The 18,172-nt window shown below is 44.1% G+C and overlaps 1 protein-coding gene across 5 annotated transcripts in view; it reads left to right on the plus strand.

Annotated features, from left to right (window-relative positions):
* PLCH1 (phospholipase C eta 1) overlaps positions 1 to 16,846 on the plus strand; it is a 67,627-nt gene extending 50,781 nt beyond the window's left edge. Inside the window, exons 12-24 of one of the 5 annotated variants that reach the window (XM_086467760.1) lie at positions 416 to 487; positions 3,369 to 3,463; positions 3,568 to 3,570; positions 4,164 to 4,264; positions 5,489 to 5,668; positions 5,754 to 5,861; positions 6,815 to 6,939; positions 7,379 to 7,463; positions 8,214 to 8,360; positions 8,583 to 8,662; positions 10,777 to 10,836; positions 11,317 to 11,677; positions 14,736 to 16,846. In XM_086467760.1, coding sequence (XP_086323886.1) covers positions 416 to 487; positions 3,369 to 3,463; positions 3,568 to 3,570; positions 4,164 to 4,264; positions 5,489 to 5,668; positions 5,754 to 5,861; positions 6,815 to 6,939; positions 7,379 to 7,463; positions 8,214 to 8,360; positions 8,583 to 8,662; positions 10,777 to 10,836; positions 11,317 to 11,677; positions 14,736 to 16,846 — 3,528 coding nt within the window. The remainder of the gene's footprint in view (positions 1 to 415; positions 488 to 3,368; positions 3,464 to 3,567; positions 3,571 to 4,163; positions 4,265 to 5,488; positions 5,669 to 5,753; positions 5,862 to 6,814; positions 6,940 to 7,378; positions 7,464 to 8,213; positions 8,361 to 8,582; positions 8,663 to 10,776; positions 10,837 to 11,316; positions 11,678 to 14,735) is intronic. The other 4 variants (XM_086467762.1, XM_086467758.1, XM_009959874.2 and 1 more) reach the window with 4 other exon arrangements.
* Positions 16,847 to 18,172: the final 1,326 nt, after the last annotated feature.

Consider the following 18,172-nt stretch of genomic DNA (forward strand, 5'->3'; position numbering starts at 1 on the left):
CTTTCCTTTGTGGCTGTTTTCAAGTACACTTTCAAATGTTATGTTTTGTTATTGCTTGCTTTTTGCTAGACTGTTGTTTTTTTTTTCTACATGGTTGGTTGTTGTCTTGAGTGTTAATGTTATTTTTCCTCACTATTAGAGGATTGCTAAACTATCAAGCATAGAACGAAATTAGAAAAGTCCTGTAATGAGACTTTGGATTTCAGTTTGTGTTCACAGATCAGTAGGCTGTGTTTTAGACTTGAACTCGCTTTTATTCTCGCTTGCAATCACTGTACTTTTCTAACAGTGAACCAGGGGAATTACAAGACCTTATATTAGTTTGAAACTACATCTTTTAGAGACTGTAGCAGACTTCTTAAAGACACTTCTGAAGGCACCTAGTTACACTTTTTATTGCACTTTCTCTGCACAGAACCTGGACACAAAAGAAGGTGGAAAAAAGTCTCATAGTCGATCATTAATGGGCAACTTCGGTAAACACAAAGTAAGTAAAACGAGAGACTCAGTTTGCTGTCCCAGGTCTGGCAGCATTCTAGAGGCACTGGGTGTGTTTTACTGCGTGAGGTCAGCGTGGTGTGTACGGGGGCAGCGAGGAAGACTACGTGATTACACTTGCTGTAGTTATTGCTGTTCAGAAGGATATTAACTGCCAGCAGCGTGGAGAACACTTTAAAGATGATCTTGCAAACTCCAAAAAAAAAAAAAAAATCTTCCCTGACCACAAATATCATCATTACCAGTGATGTGGAGTTGCTGGTTTTCTGACCAAACTCACTGCAGCAGAAGAGCAGTGTAGGCAAATGCCTTGGTGCATTCTTGTTCTCCAGACCTCTGTCTGCTCAGCTGACGATTCATCCAGGGTCCAGTTTTACTCCGTTTCATACCCTGAGCAGTGCCACGCAGCGCACGCTGTTACTGCCCTTCCGCTTGCTTTAAGGGACTGCTGTGACCGAGCGCTGCCTCCGGGCTCCTGCTTTGCAAAAAACATGTTCTTTTCTGATGTCTTCGTGGCTTTGCATGTAGCATTTGTGTGACTGTGTAGTGGCTTGGTCAAATTGTCTGCTTTGCTGGGTCTTCGCTGTGGCAGCTCTATTGAACCAAGCACGAGCTGATATAATTCAGATGCGTGTGAGGTTTCATTTTACAGCTGGACAGGGAGCAGCCACCAAAAGGGACAGTGTGCCCGTGTTTCCCCCCATCCCCGTGTCCTGACAAACGTGCTCCTGTCGCCTGCCTCCCCTGTTCCCACACTCCCTCCCACGGTGCCTCGAGGCTTGGGTTTATTGGACGTGTAGCCTCAGCATGAGCTGGTTCAACTGAAAGCTTCCCTCCCGGGCCCCGAGCCCGTTGGCGGTACGTGAATGGGCCGAGAGGCTGGTCGGGAGCGCAGCGTGCGGCCGCTCTGCGCCGAGTCACCGTGCCGCCGGCAGCTCCCTCTGCCCCCAGCCTGCCGGCCGCCTGCCTTCCTGCCCGGCGCCCTCGGTGCCGAGAGCTGCGGCCCAGCAGGGAGCACGTGGATCATCTGAGCAGCTGTTTAGGAAAACCAGCAAGTGTTAAAATACTTCGTAGGCCTTAATCAGCCACCAGCTCATCCGCCCTGGAGCCAGCTAGGAGCCATCGAAAATTTTCTAGGCAGACATACCAGGCCTCATTTACATTCTGATTACCAGCTTGCATCAGTTTAAAGTGGTCACGTTTCTTTCAGCCGCTTTAGCTAAGTGCACGTTATTCACTCAGTGTGTGTTGAGATCTCCAAGTACCTATTGCGCATGATAGCGGACACTTCCCCCTGTAACCTGTGCTCGCTGATGGGGAAACAAATGCTGTGGAATGAGGTGTCACACCTGAAAGTCAGCCACTGCAAACTGCTGGTTGTGCTGAGGGCTGGGAAGTATTTCAATAATTTGATTACTTCAACTAGTTACCCTAGTGGATGTAGCAGGTTGGAAAGCCCATTCATTTAATCTCTGTTGAAAAAAGTAAGACAGAGTATATATAGATTTCCTTTTTTTTTTTTTTTTTTTTTTTTTTCCCAAAATGATGATTGTATTGTAGACTGAGGCAACAGGGACGTCCAGTAACTTCCCCCTTGTGCCTTTCCAGCTAAAGCGATGCCTGGGAAGAATGGTTACTATTGATACTTTTGCAGGTACAGAATTATCTGCCCACACGTATCGACTGGTGATGTTTTCAGCCGGCTCTTGTGCCAAACGTATCCATGTACAAACTCCTTAAAAACTGCCAGTGGAGGAACAAAGACACTAAGGCTGGCAGTCCCTGCAAGTTAGCTGCAGGAAGCATCCAGAGTGCAGACCTTCAGATTCCAAAACTGAACCGTGCAAATGATTTCCAATACAGTCAACTCTATTTCAGCACTAAACACAGCAAACTAAATAATGTACATTATTGGCGTATCATAGCAGGAGAAAAGAAATCTGTGCTCAATTAGCCATATGAGCAAAAGGATAAGGAGCTCTCAGTTATATTGTTAATAACCTCTTGACGAGAAGGGAATTAAAGAAACTCTCACTTGAAGCTGTAGTTGGAATTACAAAATATGTAGTGTTGTTGAAATTGGAAACTATTAAATAATAGGTGCTTGTGAAAAAAGGTGCTTTTGGGATTTTAATCTTTATCATAGCTATTTTCTTTACTGTATACTGCAATAACTTAGAATACCTTGAATGCTTGTATGTGTGGCTCAAAAGGCAGCAGAAAGATGGTGTTTGAAAATTTTGCCCAGCTTCTGTTCTCAACTTCATGGATGAGTTTGTTAAACTTTCTAAACTGGGGGGAAGCGTAGGTAGGTGGAAGCAATGCACTGTACGTTGAGACCCTGCTGTGTGTTACTGTGTGTTAAATAGGATATGATCCACTAGAATTTCGGCAGGACCGGTGCCCAGTGTACTGGAGAGAGTGGAGCGATGTTGTCCCCTCACATCAGGAGGGAGCAGGGGAGGGAAGCTGCAGAGTACGCAGTGGCCTGCAATGGACTGGCCAGTTTGGAGAAATCATTTTCTTCAGGCTTGGATTTCTCTGCTCACCAGCAGATAAACCTGCTCCACGGCTGCAGGCTTGGATCCCTGCAGCGGTCAGACTGAGTGAGGTCAGGGCACAGATGCTTTGTGTTGGCTTTCCGTCTCCGCAGGGATGGGAACACTCGATGTGCCACCCAGGATTTTCTGCTGCCAGCCCCTCAGGGGTCACACCCGAACCGTGCTATGATTCTGTGTCCTTGCAGGACACTGGTCCTGTGCTGTAAACCCGCTGCAGCTCGCCCACCCGCCTGAGGGTAGTTACAGGGACGTGAATTTGCAGAACCACCCCATAAAGTGCTGCAGCTGTGCTTGCTTCTTTCCCGACAGAAAGCTGTGAAGGCAGCGTCCAAATACCATAGTGCATCAGATGAGGAAGAAAGCCAGCAAAACTCTTCTGGGAAGGAAACGGGGCAGCTCCACAGGTGAGCTGTGAATCACCACAGTTTTACAGCTCAGTTAAAGCCAGAGGCATGTTTACTGCTATCAATATTTGTGTCATCGCTTCAGGGAAGTCTGTTCTTAAGAGCAGGTCATTTATGACACGGCTGTTGGGGTGTATTTTGCTGTGGCTGCTGTAGCCCGATATCTTGATTGCGTAGGTTTTCATAAGTTGCAAATAGCAATTACCCTTAGACTGAAAAGGAGTGTGGTGGAAATGGAAATGATGGAAAAAAGCCAATCTACATTTTGCATCCTGTAAATAGTGCTCGAAGAAAACTGTTTAGGCTAAGTAAGGGGAGATCACAGCCTAGCCAACTCTATTCCATCTGAGAATGTAAAGAAAAAACAATCAAAAACATGCCATTGAGAATGCATTTCTTGTCCCTGAAATGCTCCGTTTTCAGATACAGCTCAAATCTGTCTGCCTTGTTTCTGTTGAGAAGAGCCATGGTGCAGCTATTCCATTATGTTTCAAATGAAAAATTTTGTTTGGGTAGTGTGACTATAGAGGTACAAGGGGAGCAGTCCTCTGGGAGCCCTCTGGGGAGGGCTTTGTCACCGGTGGTTCCCTCTTCACAGTTGTTTATTTCCTTATTGATAAAAAGAACGGAAAGGGGGATTGAAACATGCTTTAAATATTGGCAAATTCCCAATTTGTTTTCTATATTAAATATAACTCAGCAGACTGGCTCGTCGAAGGAAAACGGTGAAGCTGTGCCGAGCTCTGTCTGACCTGGTGGTGTACACGAACTCTGTGGCAGCCCAGGATATAGTAGATGACGGTAAGGCTGCTGGCACTACACTTACACATGCCCTTTTCACTTCTCTGTTTGGATAGGAAACATTTCTGTCTTCTCAAGCTTTCCTTTGTTTTTCAAAGATATTTTAGAAGCAGAGTAGTTAGTTACCTGTTCCTTTCACTTAACTGTGGAGAAAGAGTAAAGCACCACCTTTTTCTTCCCCAGGAAATATCCTTTCCCTTGGTTTCTTACGACATTTGTGTTTTAGCAGCAATTTAAAAAATGAGGCTTTTTCTGGAGAACCCTTTCCTGCTTCCACAGTTTTATAGAATTTGTCATCATCTTCTAACTTTATCAGTTTTAAGTAGCGTGGGATAAATAGATGTGATCCCTGTTCAGAAAGCCTGCAGTTGTTCAGTCTTGTTGTTCTGAGCAGAGACACGGCTCAGCTTTTTCCGGAGGTCCAGGTGTGGTTAGGTGGTACTGCTGAACCCATCTGGTGGCTCGTGGCCCTCTGGGAGGGAGGGCCTGCTCATCAGAGCACAGTCCTGCTGCCGCCTTTCATCTACATCTCGTACTTCCCTGATCCTAGCCGAAGAGATGGGCATGGAGAGGTGGTACGCTTGAGTTGGTCTAACTGCTCTCTTGAAGTTGGGCACTCTTCCCTTCAGGAAAGTCTTCTGGCCAGTCTTTCTCCCAGAGGGCTGATCAAAGAGGGTCTGCCTAAGGGGATAAAATGCCCAGAGGGAAGACGTACGAATTGGGAGAGATCGCTTGGATTGTTTAGAGAAAGGATGAGTTTGCAGAAGCTTGTGCAAGAGAGAAGTGGGTCGAGGGCTGCTGTTAAGGTGTTTCAAGGACGAGAGCAAAATCGGAGCCCCGCTGGGCGCTTCTTTCCCCTGGCTGTATGCTCTTCAGTACGATGGTTTTGATCGTGCTGCCATTAGTAGATAGATTCTCTGTAGCTGTCGTGCCTGGGGTTCTGCAGGAGAAAGGCCCTAGCGCTTAGCTTGAGCTGTTCTTGGCTTTCCTTTTAAGTTTGGAAACTTGAGGGTAGAACAAAAGACCCTCCGGGAAGGGGAAACTGGTGCCCTTCAGTTACGCGATGTACGTGATTTGCATACGACAAGGCAATCTATCACTGTAACTTTTGGACTGAATCTCATGTTCCCTTTGATTAATACCAGTGTAACTGAGGCCTGAGTTCAGGCCCCTGTCTCCTGGGATTGCTTTGTGACTTGTTTGTTGGTTTAACAATACACACAGGATCAACAGGGAACGTGCTGTCGTTCAGCGAAACAAGAGCCCACCAAGCAGTGCAGCAGAAGGCCGAACAGTTTATGCTTTACAACCAGAAACAGCTTACAAGGGTCTATCCATCAGCTTATCGAATTGACTCCAGCAATTTCAACCCTTTACCTTACTGGAACGTTGGTTGCCAGTTAGGTAGGTGTTGCATGGAAAACTTACTTTCTTGTGTATGTGTTAGGTAAATCTTTATCAATGACGCCTGAGTTTTCTCTTTCAACAGTGGCACTGAACTACCAGTCTGAGGGGCGCGTGATGCAATTAAATGAAGCAAAATTTAGGGTAAACGGCAACTGTGGTTATGTCCTCAAACCTCAGCAGATGTGCAAAGGTAATGTCCCAATACACCCTTATTACTGTAAGCGTCAAGCCTTTCAGAAAGTGTCTTCATGGTGAAATTGTGAAGACACAAGGAAGGAAAGTAAGAACATACGTAGTGTTTTCCATATTTCCATGCATTTATGACTCTTGGACTGTGTAAGTACTAGTATGCAATCTCTTGCTGTTACTATAGATATATTTTGATGGCTCCATCTTATTAATATGAGCTTTAAAAAAAGAAAAAGGGGTCCTAGGATAGCCAACTTCAAGAAAGTAGAAAAAGATATGCAGTAGTCCAGGACCAAGTATCCAGGACTTGGTCCAGTTCTCAAGAAAATCAGTGGAATTATTTTGTTTCCTTGGAAAGGATTTGGTTCGGTCCCCAAAACTCTGTTAGAACAGGAGCCATGGTTTTCGGTGTTATGCAATGACAGTCCTTTCACATTTTGGGGTTTTGGGGTCTGATTGTGTATCGATAAGGAATTTTCTTGATGTGGCCGTAAGAAGCAGTGGCATTGATTGGAAGGTATGGTAGAGGAAGTTTGGGTGCTTGAAGCAGGCACTGCTGCCGCAGGAAGCAGCTTACTCAACCCTGCCTGCTTGTCTCCTTAGAATCTGGGCAGCTGTGCAAGAGAGAGGATCAGAGTGCTGATCTGGATTATAACTATTGGGGTTTTTGGAGCTACTGTTTGATAGCGGAAAGTTTTTTTCTTTTTTCAAAGGAGTCTTGCAAAGCCTGACTATTAGAGGGATCCCTTTGTCTTGTAGTTGTATGAACAGGGCTGCTCAGCTCAGAAAAGGTTGTAAGAAAGAGGAATGGAATTTTAAAGTTCATGAACAGCTGTTCCGTTCTCTGTAAGTTCCTTGCTTGTGACTGAGTTTTGGCTAATGTGCGCATCTTGGGGGCGATATGTATTCGGTGTATCTTTTTCCTTACGCTTCCCATTCTTTGCCATCTTTTAGGCACATTCAACCCCTATTCTGCTGATCCACTTCCTGCCAGTCCTAAAAAGCAGCTTATTCTGAAAATCATCAGTGGACAGCAGCTACCTAAGCCTCCTGACTCAATGTTAGGAGACAGAGGAGAGGTAAGATGCTCTGATACCAGCAAATGCTTCCGTGAGCGGTCCTGGAGTGACGTGGCAGCGTGTGACTCAAACTTTCTCCTTATTTAAATACACCAATAAATTTCAGATATTGCCAAGCTTTTGGTCACTAAATACTACGTTTTCCCACAGAGTCTGCATCCTACACATGATGTTTAAGAACTGGTTTGTTTTGCATTTTGACAGTGACTTCACTTTTTTGAAAATTAGTCACAGCTGGCTATAGCTCTTGAGACTACAAACATCAACTTACACTTCGTGAAGCCATTTCCCATGACTGCTGCTTGAAAATTCATGGGAACCAAGTGTTTGGATTCTCATATGAATTTAAATTGACTCTCTATGCATAAATTTTCTTTAAAATTGTCCTTTTCTTGTATCATTGGCTTGCTTTTAAAATACTTTTTTTTTAAAAAAATAGATCATAGATCCCTTTGTTGAAGTGGAAATTATTGGGTTACCTGTTGACTGCTGTAAAGATCAGACCAGGGTGGTTGACGACAATGGTAAGATAAAAAAGCTGAAAAATCTACTAAAATATTAAATAATTATAAAAGATTCTGTATCTGTTATTACTTTCTAAATTGCAAAGCTTCTTATCTGATGAAATTAAATTATTGTATTTTTAACAAATTAATTCTGCTTTCTAGACAGAATTTCTGGTGTGGGGAGACACACGAGCTAGAGATGAAGGACAGGAAGTGTTCACCACAATATCTTTCTCCTGGATTGTTCTTAAATATCTCTTGTGCAGGAGTTCAAATATTTTTTTTTTAATGTATATGAAATACATGTATGAGTTCAAAGGCAGTGCAAACAAATCATGTCCTAGGCGGTTCCACTGCCACCTCAGCCTTCGTGGGAAGCATGTGAATAACAGAGTGGGATAGCCTGTTGCAGCTGGAGAGGTGGCCATCATTTTTCATAGGCAGTTGCAAAACTGTGGGGAAAAAAACGTAGTTCCTGTTTGGTTTTCTCTGTCTTTAGCCTACCACAGTTCTGCTGCCTTGGTATCCCTGCCGGCCACCCAGCCAGAGCCGTTTGGTTTGTAAAAGCAGTCCAAGAGACAGCTCTCTCACTTGTGATTGCTTACGGAATGGAGACAGAGAGCGCCTCGGTCTAGATGGGCACTAAGCAATGAGTTTTCGTTTGCCTGTTCGGTGTGCTTCGTTCTTACGCCTCTCACTACGCATCGTGAAAATAGAGGCTAGCACTTGCTGTGGACTTGTTTTCCAAGATTTGTGTTTGTTTTACAGGGTTTAATCCTGTTTGGGAGGAAACACTCACTTTTACCATCCACATGCCCGAAATAGCTTTGGTGCGATTTCTTGTGTGGGACCATGATCCTATTGGGCGAGACTTCGTTGGACAAAGAACCCTGGCCTTTAGCAGTCTTGTGCCTGGTTAGTCCCACTTGTTTTCCTTGACTTAGAAATCTAGCTGAAGAACAAACACTTTTGAACTTAAAGTTGGCTTGGAAGACCTGTGAGAACCTAAGAAAAGAAGTTTTACTAAAGGCTTAAGGTGGCTTACTGTATATATTTCACTTCTATAGCTAGTCATGGCCAGTCATGCATAAAATGCAAACTGTTGATTATTTGTGGTGCAATATTTTGTTTTCCTAGGTTATCGTCACGTGTATCTAGAAGGACTGACAGAAGCATCCATATTTGTTCATATAACCATTAATGAGATCTATGGAAAGGTAGGTATATCCGGAAATTTACATCTTCCATGACTTTTGCTTGTTTTAATTCTTCTGATAAAAATGGATTTAAATATAGCACAGAACCTTACAGGATTTGTGTGGTTTCTAAATGATTCTTACAGCTTAGGTCCATGGTATTTTGTACATGGGATTAGCAGTGCCTAGCTCTCTGGCACTGATCAGTGATGAAGTTTAAACAAATTATTCAGGTCAGACAGAAATGAAAAAGCACGATGCCCGACTTTGTCCCCCTCAACTTGGTATCTTCATTTATACGTGTATCTACATGCGCTGCTAAGCGTCAAGGAAGCAAAAGCCATTCCTTACTCGTGGTGTTTTCTCTGAGGAGCACTGAGCCGGGGCACCCGTTCCCAGCACGCCCATGCCCAGTAAAACACTTGGCTCCCTCCAGCTGAGCTACCCCAGCAGCTCAGGAGGCAGAAGGACGTAGCTCACAGCGTGGGTGGGGGTTCCTTGCAGGTGATCAGCAAGGAAAGCATGACATACTGTTACTCCAGCCTTAGCGTGCGTGGACTTACGAATGTTCTCACTGTTAGCACCTAATAATTATCACGTCTAGTAAGTAAGTACATTTCTTCCGTGTGTTAAACTAGTTTTATTTCAGAAGTAAATCAGAGAACTGTCACTGCACCAGAACATGGTATTTGACAAGCTATTTTTAGCAGCTTATTTAAGCTTTAAATCTTTTAGGTTTTAGTGTATACATTTGCTTTTCTCCAAGATTACTGATTTTAAAATGTTTTTAAAATAAAAGTAAAAGCATAGTGCTTTTCCTCTGCATTTCTGGTTCAACTGCCCTCATGAGCACGAAGAAATTAAGGCCATATTCAACAGAAGGCTAAAATAAGATAGCCCTTTGTAGTGATTTAAAAAAAAAAAACCCAAACCCCCACAAAACCCCCACAAACAACACCCCCCCCCCCCCTTTATGAAGGGTATAGGTTGAAAAGGACAGTTAGCCTGCAGTCTTTCTCCCTTCCGAGAGTGGTTGCAGAGAATGTCATGTCAAACCAGAGTTCTGGGAGCACCCAAGGAAAGCTCGGTGGAACGGGGTTAGACAATAACGTAGACAAGGCCTAGGGGCTGAGATTTGCTACAGTCCAGATCCTCACTTAGCTCCGCTGCTTTTTTACTCGCTGATCCCATTAGATCACTGAGTGGTCTAGTGGTTGCTCTGTAAACCACTTAGGTATCTGTCTTGCTCTTCGCGTCCTTGTCTCAGCGCAGGGACCAGCGTTGAAATGTACTTGTCTGCTCTTGCCTCCGCAAGTGTTCCTCCTGCCAGGGAGGACAGCAGCAAGGCAGTGGAGGGAACTGACTGTACCAGACCTGTGCGTGTTCTGCGCACAGAGAGAAGCTTTTAGTATTCAAGGCAGACTTTGTTACTCCTAAATCAGCGTAAAAAGAAAAGCAGTAGTGATCAGCTTGGAATTCACCTGCAGTGGATCCCTAGATATGGTGGATCACTGGCACAGGTTGCGCAGAGAGGCAGTGGAAGCCCCATCCCTGGGGACATTCAAGGTCAGGCTTGGTGGGGCTCTGAGCAAGCTGACCTAGTTAGAGATGTCCCTGCTTTTATTGTAGAGGGGTTGGACTAGATGGCCTTTAGAGGTCCCTTCCAACCCACCACATGCTATGATGTGTACGCATCCGCGTACCTGTGTGAAATCACATGCAGCTTTGGTGATCGTCCGTAGGGAAGCCCGTTTGGCTGTTGCTCTCGGCTCACGTGCTCTTCAAAGAAGACAAATACTCAAAAGTAGAAAGGGTGGCTTCATAGGGAAGACAAAAGAAAGGGGGCTGAAGACCCACTGAGGCTTGATCTCTGTATCACTTAGTTCATCTAACGCTTGCCTTAACGACGGGCTGTATTATGTATGTACTCCGATGCCTAAACAAAGGCTGAATGCCCACTGGCGCCCTTGTACGTGAGGATATCTGGATGAGCTTCTAACGGACGTTAGGCAAATAATTTTACATTATTTGCTGTAGAGGGGTTATATTTACAGCTGATGTGCTATTACCTTATTTGCTTATGTCGCCGTCTTGAAAACATTAGCCAAATGTGTTTGCATTTTTTTGCCTTTCAGTGGAGCCCTTTAATCCTCAATCCCAGTTACACAATATTGCACTTTCTAGGAGCCACAAAGGTAGACTTCGTTAGCATGCACTTTGCACTTGCTGGGCACAGATTTTTCGAATGGTTCCTAATCGCATGATCTGCAACTACCAAACTTACATCATTCTTCATTCAGACTCTGAAACATTTGAATATTGCTTTGATGAAGCCCATGCATAAAACTCCAAGTTAATGTGTAGCTTGTCACTGCAGCACACTTCTTACAGTCTTGTCATCTCCATTTGGAGACTTGGAGCAAACTTCTCTTGTAATTGTGGCAGGCTGCCATCCTAATGAGGAGAAATACAGACATGCATGAATTCATGGAGACCTATGCTGATAGTTCCTTGGTCAGAGTAGATGTGAATTGCTTGGTGTGAAGTTTTGCTTTGCTGCGTTTTTAACTTTGTCTTCATCATTCATAAATACTCTGAAAGCAGCCCTTTTCATCGTACTTATTGTATAACAGCCTGAACTCTCTCAAGACTGTAGTTATTCTTTTTCCTTTCAGAATAAGCAGCTGATAGGACTCAGAGGGTTGTTTAACAAGAACCCTAAGCACAGTTCTGCTGAAACCAGCGGGCACTATGTACGGAAGCGATCCATTGGTGATCGAATTCTCCGGCGCACAGCCAGTGCACCAGCCAAAGGTAGAAAGAAAAGTAAGATGGGTTTTCTGGAAGCTACTGAAATTAAAGACAGTGCATCTGAACCGATAGACTTGAAAGACAAGGAGGGAGTTGTAAGGCGTACGAGCCGGAGCTTGCAAGCACGTCCTGCTTCTATGCCTGTGGACAAGTATCTTCTGGTAGGGCTGCCATGCCCAGAAGATGAAACTGCCCAAGATGCCAAAGGAAAAGAAAATGCGTCTGGTAAGATGCTTCCAAAATAATTTTTGATGTAGTAAGTTGAAGTAGTCCCTTAAAAGTCCCTTAGTTCTGCAGTCTCTGTGCAAGTAGCTTTACTCAACGCAAATTCGAGTTACTGGGCAAGGTTACATAGGCTTAAGACTGTAGTATTTTAACAGCGCCTTAAACTCTTTGGTGAGTGACACCCTGGAAAGCTGTCTGCTCTCCAGACCAGGCAAATGAATTACAGTAATTTCTGGAAGTGCTCTTAAAAGGACACTTGCCAAATTTCTTTTCGTAATTTGGGAACCAACCTTCATCAATCTCTGGTTTGCTACCGGACCTTTATTACGGGAACAGAGCTGCTGGCATGGTGGGTGTTCTCTCCCCCTTTTCAAGGAGCAAGAACAGCATGCAGTGTATGTTTTTTGGAAATAGTGTGTGTAAACACTCATGCACACGTTCAAATAGGTGTAAATGGGTAAAAGTAGGTCACACTTTGTATCCGACAGTTTTGGTAGCCTCCTCAACCTAGGTTACTTAATTTGATTAATTTATATGGAAAGCATATGTTAGGATAAAATCTTGGCCTTACATTATTGACACATAATACAATTCAATTCTTAAAATAGCTTTTTTCCTAACTGTATTCAGCAGTAATAGTCCTGGTTTTGAAATCCAGTTATTCCCATACTACAGCAAAGTTAGTGTGTTTGACCTGCCTAATATTTGATTTACTGAAATATTTAAATAAGTCTAGGAAGCTTTTAATACAATGGCTGTAACTCATTAGACCTGTTGTCTCCATCCTGAGCTTGTCCCTAGTCTGGGGTGTCTATACTGCTTTTTGGGGCTGTTTCTTGTTTGTTTGGGACGAGGTGTGCACTTGTCCAGGCCGTCCCCGTGAGGCTGCAGGGCTCGCCAGATCCTCAGCTTCTGGTGGGTTCTGACAGCGCAGCGTTTCTGCAGTTAGTCCTGCAGGACAGCCAGAAGCGCCGTCTGTCTCCCTTGGCAAGATGCAGAGTGCACACACCGAGGACCTCTCTTGGCCGGGGGGGTGACAGAAATGCCGCTCTGCTCTGAATATTTTCAGCTACAGAGCAGCAGCTTCCAGCAACCCCAGGAGCCACCCTAAAATAGGAGAACTACTGGGCACAGACGAGAACTGTCGTTAAGCCACCCTTGTTCTACTTGCCCGTAGTAGCTGCTTTGAAGGAACAGGTAATCTACACATCACCTTGTAAAAGAAGTTACTTAGGAGAAACAGCAAGCAAAATCAAACTCATTCTTTTTCTACTACCCTGAGCAGAAACTGTAGACAGGAAAAAGGATATTCCTAGTGAAGGAAGTTAACTCTGAAATGCAGTATTTCAAATTGAAAGACACTCTAGATAAGCCTGTGAAGATGATATAGCTCAGCGATTCTTCGCAACAGATGTAATGATTTCTTAGCTATTTCTTCTTAAAGATGCCACAAAGACACGAATTTCTTCTAGAAGAAACGTCCACCATTTTTGGAGGTCAGATGTATTCACTTACAGCAAAATAACCTTTGCAGAAAACACACACCCTGGTGAGATGACCTAAAAAGCTGTCCCAGGGAGTGAATCCTGCCCCTTCTAACTATGAGAGGACTAGATCCTGTCCGTCAGAGTCTCTGTAAGACTTGCTCCGTAACCCCTATGGAGGAGGACGGGCCACCTCAGGTGTAAAGAAATGACACATGAAGATGACAAAATTTCAGATGGAGTCCTCTCCGGTCCCCAAGGGACCTTCCCCTTCTCTGTGCTGCAGGGCCATCCGTGCCTTAGTGGTGGACATAGAGAAAAGCAACCTAGGCCCTTTTTTTTGTGGAAGCGCTTACCTTGGATCGTGGTAACAAAAGGTACGAGTCAGCCTTGTGCACGTACAGGAGTAGGCTTGGGTATTCTCAGAAAGTAAGTTCAGCCCAAATATTTCAGACTGGGAATTTACTTCACCCTCAGGAAGGTACTGGTCAGATGAAGTGTCCGTTATTGCAGGATGCCGTGAAGAATGGCAGGGGCTGGCTGGCCAACAGAGGTCTGTCTTGCTAAAATACTGTGGCTGAACATAGCTCTGCTGCCTCCATCGGAATTGCAGCAAGTGGACAGTGAGCTCTCCGTTTTCTCCTGTTCTTTATAGAGAAAAAAAAAAAATCTGCAAGTCATAGAAATGTGCCCCTCGTCCATCCTTATGTAGGAACACCGGAAAGCTTGGGGAACTTCTCAGGTTTTGGAGATCAGCATTTCACACCGTGTTCATTAGAAGCAGTTCTTACTCCAGCGAGGGGTTCAGCCACGGTTAACAAATGATCAGGGCGTCTCCTGTTTTCTTCCTACGGTACCCGATTTCTAGCAAATGTTAGAAACAGTATGTATCATGCCAAGCTTACTTCTATAGTCCTTGCTAAATTAAAAGCTCCGAAAGAGTGCGTCATGGAGCTTGGATTGGCATATAAAGACAACTAAGAAGATTTGGTGGAGGAAATATTTAATGCATATTTTTCATGGAATTCAAATCTCGCTCTCCTGAATGCAGTATGGTTGTAGAAGATCAGAAATTAAATCCTGAAATTGTAACATTTTACAGTAACTATATGTAAAATACAGTCTGGAGTCCCTCTAACTTGATGCTTTTTACTCGGCTCTTTTCAGCATGCATCTTGTTTCAAAGTATTACGTTTTTTAACAGAGCTGTTTTGTTCTGTCTTTATTGCCATGCTTCTTTATAGTACAAATCTGAATAGGAACACAGCTGAAGGTAATACCCTGTGCAAGCTACGATATGGTACCTCATTAACATTATTTGCAACCAATATTACATCACGTGCTTGATGTAATAGACATTCAAAGGAAGTTTCAATGAAGTGCCTGCAGTTGTATTTTTCCATTTATTCATATCACACAGATAATTTGTACTAAACCTGCACAACCCCATGATTAAGTTCTGTCACAACTGTACCTAATTTTGCGTTCTTCATTCGTCTGTCTAAGGACAAAATAGTTGTTAATAAACGGAACACAATATTGTATGCAACTAATATGTTTCTTATTTAATTTAGCCGACAGTGATGACAATACAAATGAGAAGGAAACAAACTTGAAAGAATCTGTTTTTACATGTTCTGAGAAAACAGCAAATACTTCAAATCTGGCCTCTCGGTTTAAGAATGACGACCAGAAGGAGACTGCAGTTGACTCTCTCGTACCACCTCTACAGGAGCAACCTGAACATTTAATCTTTGCAAGTGGTGTAGCTGAAACAAATCACCTCCTGGGCTATCAGGAAAATAATATTTCTGATGAAACTGTCCCTCTAATGCAGGGCTCTGATTTTGAAACTTGCACAGAAAAAACAAATGACAAAACCTGTGCGGACAATAAAAGGGAAGATGACACAAAAGAGTCTAAGGAGGAGAAAATAACTCTGGTGGGGACTTCCCTTCCTCCAAAAGTAGAGATGGAAAATCACGAATGTGACATCATCAAGAAAAGCACTGCAGCACCTCTTTCTTTGACAGACATTTCTTCTACCATTTGCTCTGGTGTTCCTGATTTGCACTCCACTTTAACCATGCAAGACAGTGACATTTCTCGCCTTATAGATGAAGTTTCTTTAGCGAATGAGAGCGAGATGGACAGTGCTGTCTCGGCGCTGATCGGGCAGTTCGATGTCACAGATGACCAAACTAATCTTACCACGGTCTCAAGCCTCCATGGCGCTGGCAGCCAGACCTTCAGTGTGATGGCTGCCCACCCCCATGCGCTTACCGCGGATCTTAACAGTCCCTGTAAGCACAACTTTACTACCCCAAAATCCATCAAATCCCCTTTGTTCTCAACTCCAGATACCACCGTGTTCTCCAGCCCTGAGACTGCAGAGTACTCTGTGTACACAATTATCCACGAGGCATCTCTTACACCGGCTTCTGAATGTACAGCCCACAGTGAATTAGTTTGCAAGAAAAAGTTAAATAGTATAGAAAATGACTTGCCTAGCTCTCCTTGTCCTTCACCTCTCTCTCTGCTAAATGCAAATCCCAAAAGAAAATGTGGAACAAAATCTGCAACAAGCTGGGAAGCCCCTGAGCCTGCCAGTTCTTTTGCTTCCAATAGCCTCATCTTTGAGGAGACGCTTGTTGACCCTCTCGCAGGTGAAAACTCAGAAAGCAGCAGTCTTGTGGAAGTAGATGGGGATTCTCAAGATCTCTTGGTAACTGCATGTGAGTACAAAAGGGAAGACATGACCCAGTTGGCTTCCCCTTTGAAACTGAGGCAAAAGCAGGACGCTGGGCACGGTGGTGAGAGGGCCCCTGGGAACAGCGAAACTGTTGAGCTCTGTGCCGCTGCCCTGGACTGCTCGGATAACTTCGGGATTGTAGGGAGTCAGCTCCCTTTTCCAGTGTGTGAAAACGTTGGCTTTTTGCATCACCATCATTCAGATAAGCAGAAAAATGTAGTGTGTACGTCTGAGAGATCCCAGCTCAACATCCACTCACCGGTGCTCAAAAACGCTTTGGCTTTCCCAGCTCGTTCAGCCATCAAGCAGACAAGCCCTTGCAAATCCAAGAGTCTTGGTGACTTGACATCAGAGGATATTTCCTGCAATTTTGAAAGTAAGTACCAATACATAAGCAGGAGCTTTATCTCATCGGGCATGAGAGACAAGAAACTCGCTGCTATGAATATGAGACCACATTCTACGGACGCTCTGACGGAGCAGCTGAGGAAGCTGGTGTCCCTGGACCAGGAGGACAGCCATCAAACGCTGTACTCCAGGCAGATTGATGAAGACTGCCCAAAAGCTTTGGTCAGAAAACTCTCCTCCAGAAGCCAGAGCAGAGTGCGGAATATAGCCAGCCGTGCCAAGGAGAGGCAGGAGGCCGCCAGCAAGCAAAAATCTTCCAACCCAAGTAGCGTGGCAGGGGTGGTGCTTCGGAACAAGCCCTCAGCATCTCCTCACGTCATCAACAGGCATTCGACGGGCTCGTACATAGCCAGGTACCTGAACGGCTTCCCTGGGGAGGACGTGGAGGGCCGAGGAATACCGGAGGGCGCCTGCGCCGCTTTGCACTACGGCTGCAGCGACCAGCTGTACACACGGGATTCTGTTCTGCAGCTGGAACCCAGTAGCGATGATAAGCCTGAGATTTATTTCCTGCTGAGACTGTAGATTGTATAAATGTACAGCTTCAATGTTTACAAACTATTTCCTTGAAATGAAGGATTTTTAGCAAGAAATACTGTTTTGAGGGTTTAAATTATTTAGAAATGCAGTTTCATGCTAGTGATTCAGTCACGATTTGATGTGCCCTTTCCTGTCAAAGCTTATGTAAATAGAAATCGTGCTTCTTCCTTACGTGTGTATTACTTTTTGATTTAGAAATCATCAAGTGAAGTAACCCGGGGACTGTTTGCATGCGGTCAGCATTCGTACCATTTTGTATTTATACAGCGGCGCTCAAAAGCCTGACATTGCAATGAATGCAATAGCATTATGTTTTCCTGATGTCCTGTTGTTTGGCAAAACATTTTTAGTGATCACTTTTGGCCTTTTCGTGTAAATTCTACCAAGCGTAGTGCTTTCCGTTTGGTTACGTCCTCGGGGCCGGGCTGCTGAACTACAACCCGTTCTGTCCCACAGGCAGCGGCCTCAGAATGAGACCCCTCACTGGCATCGCTGGTTTCACTCTGACTTGTACTTAATTGTTAATATAATTTTACATGTTTCCGTGTACAAACTATGATTCTACAGCAAACAATTTGTAGAATTAGGGATAGTCCAAATTTGTGAGCAACGTGTAGGTTTGTCTTCTGCCCGCTCTGTGAAATACAACAACAGTTGTCTTCCTTTCTGGTCACCGTGTTGGATGCTCGTTTTGGGACAGAGTGGAATTCTGCATTTATGAATGGAAAACACTTTGTGTATTTTGTTACGTACTTTTGCTAGTAGTTGTGTGTGCAGCTTCAGTACAGCGGCAGATCTGGTTTGTGTATATTTGTAATTCTATCGCTGAATTGTTGACAGTCAGTGGCATATTTAAAGCTGACATGATGGTAGAGTAACTATTTTGATTGTTCATGTTTTTCTATGAAGGCTGAAAGTGAATTGAGTGAGTCATCTCAGACACCTGAAGCTTCCCTGTATGGAACAACATAGCTTTATTTGGGTTTTAAGATATTCTTTGCCTTTGCTGTAAGTTTTTTCTTATCTGTAAAAGATGTACCTTTTACCTCCTCTTTCTTTTGTAATGCAGAGTATTATTATTCTTGAAAACATCATTAAAATAGATTTTTAAGCACTTGGTCACATGTTTACTGAAACTAGCGAATACAATTATGGTTAAGCTAACAGTAGTTAGTGATTGCAGTCATCTGTCTTGTCGTGAGCTTGCAATAAGGCTTCAGAAATGGAAAAAATTCTGTCATTTCACATGATGGTAATGGTTTTTAGCTAGAAATCTGCAGCTGAACTCTTTCTCTTTTCTGGATAGGGAGC

The sequence above is a fragment of the Leptosomus discolor genome, chromosome 7 (assembly GCF_034619465.1).
Source record: "Leptosomus discolor isolate bLepDis1 chromosome 7, bLepDis1.hap2, whole genome shotgun sequence".
Taxonomy (NCBI): domain Eukaryota; kingdom Metazoa; phylum Chordata; class Aves; order Leptosomiformes; family Leptosomidae; genus Leptosomus; species Leptosomus discolor.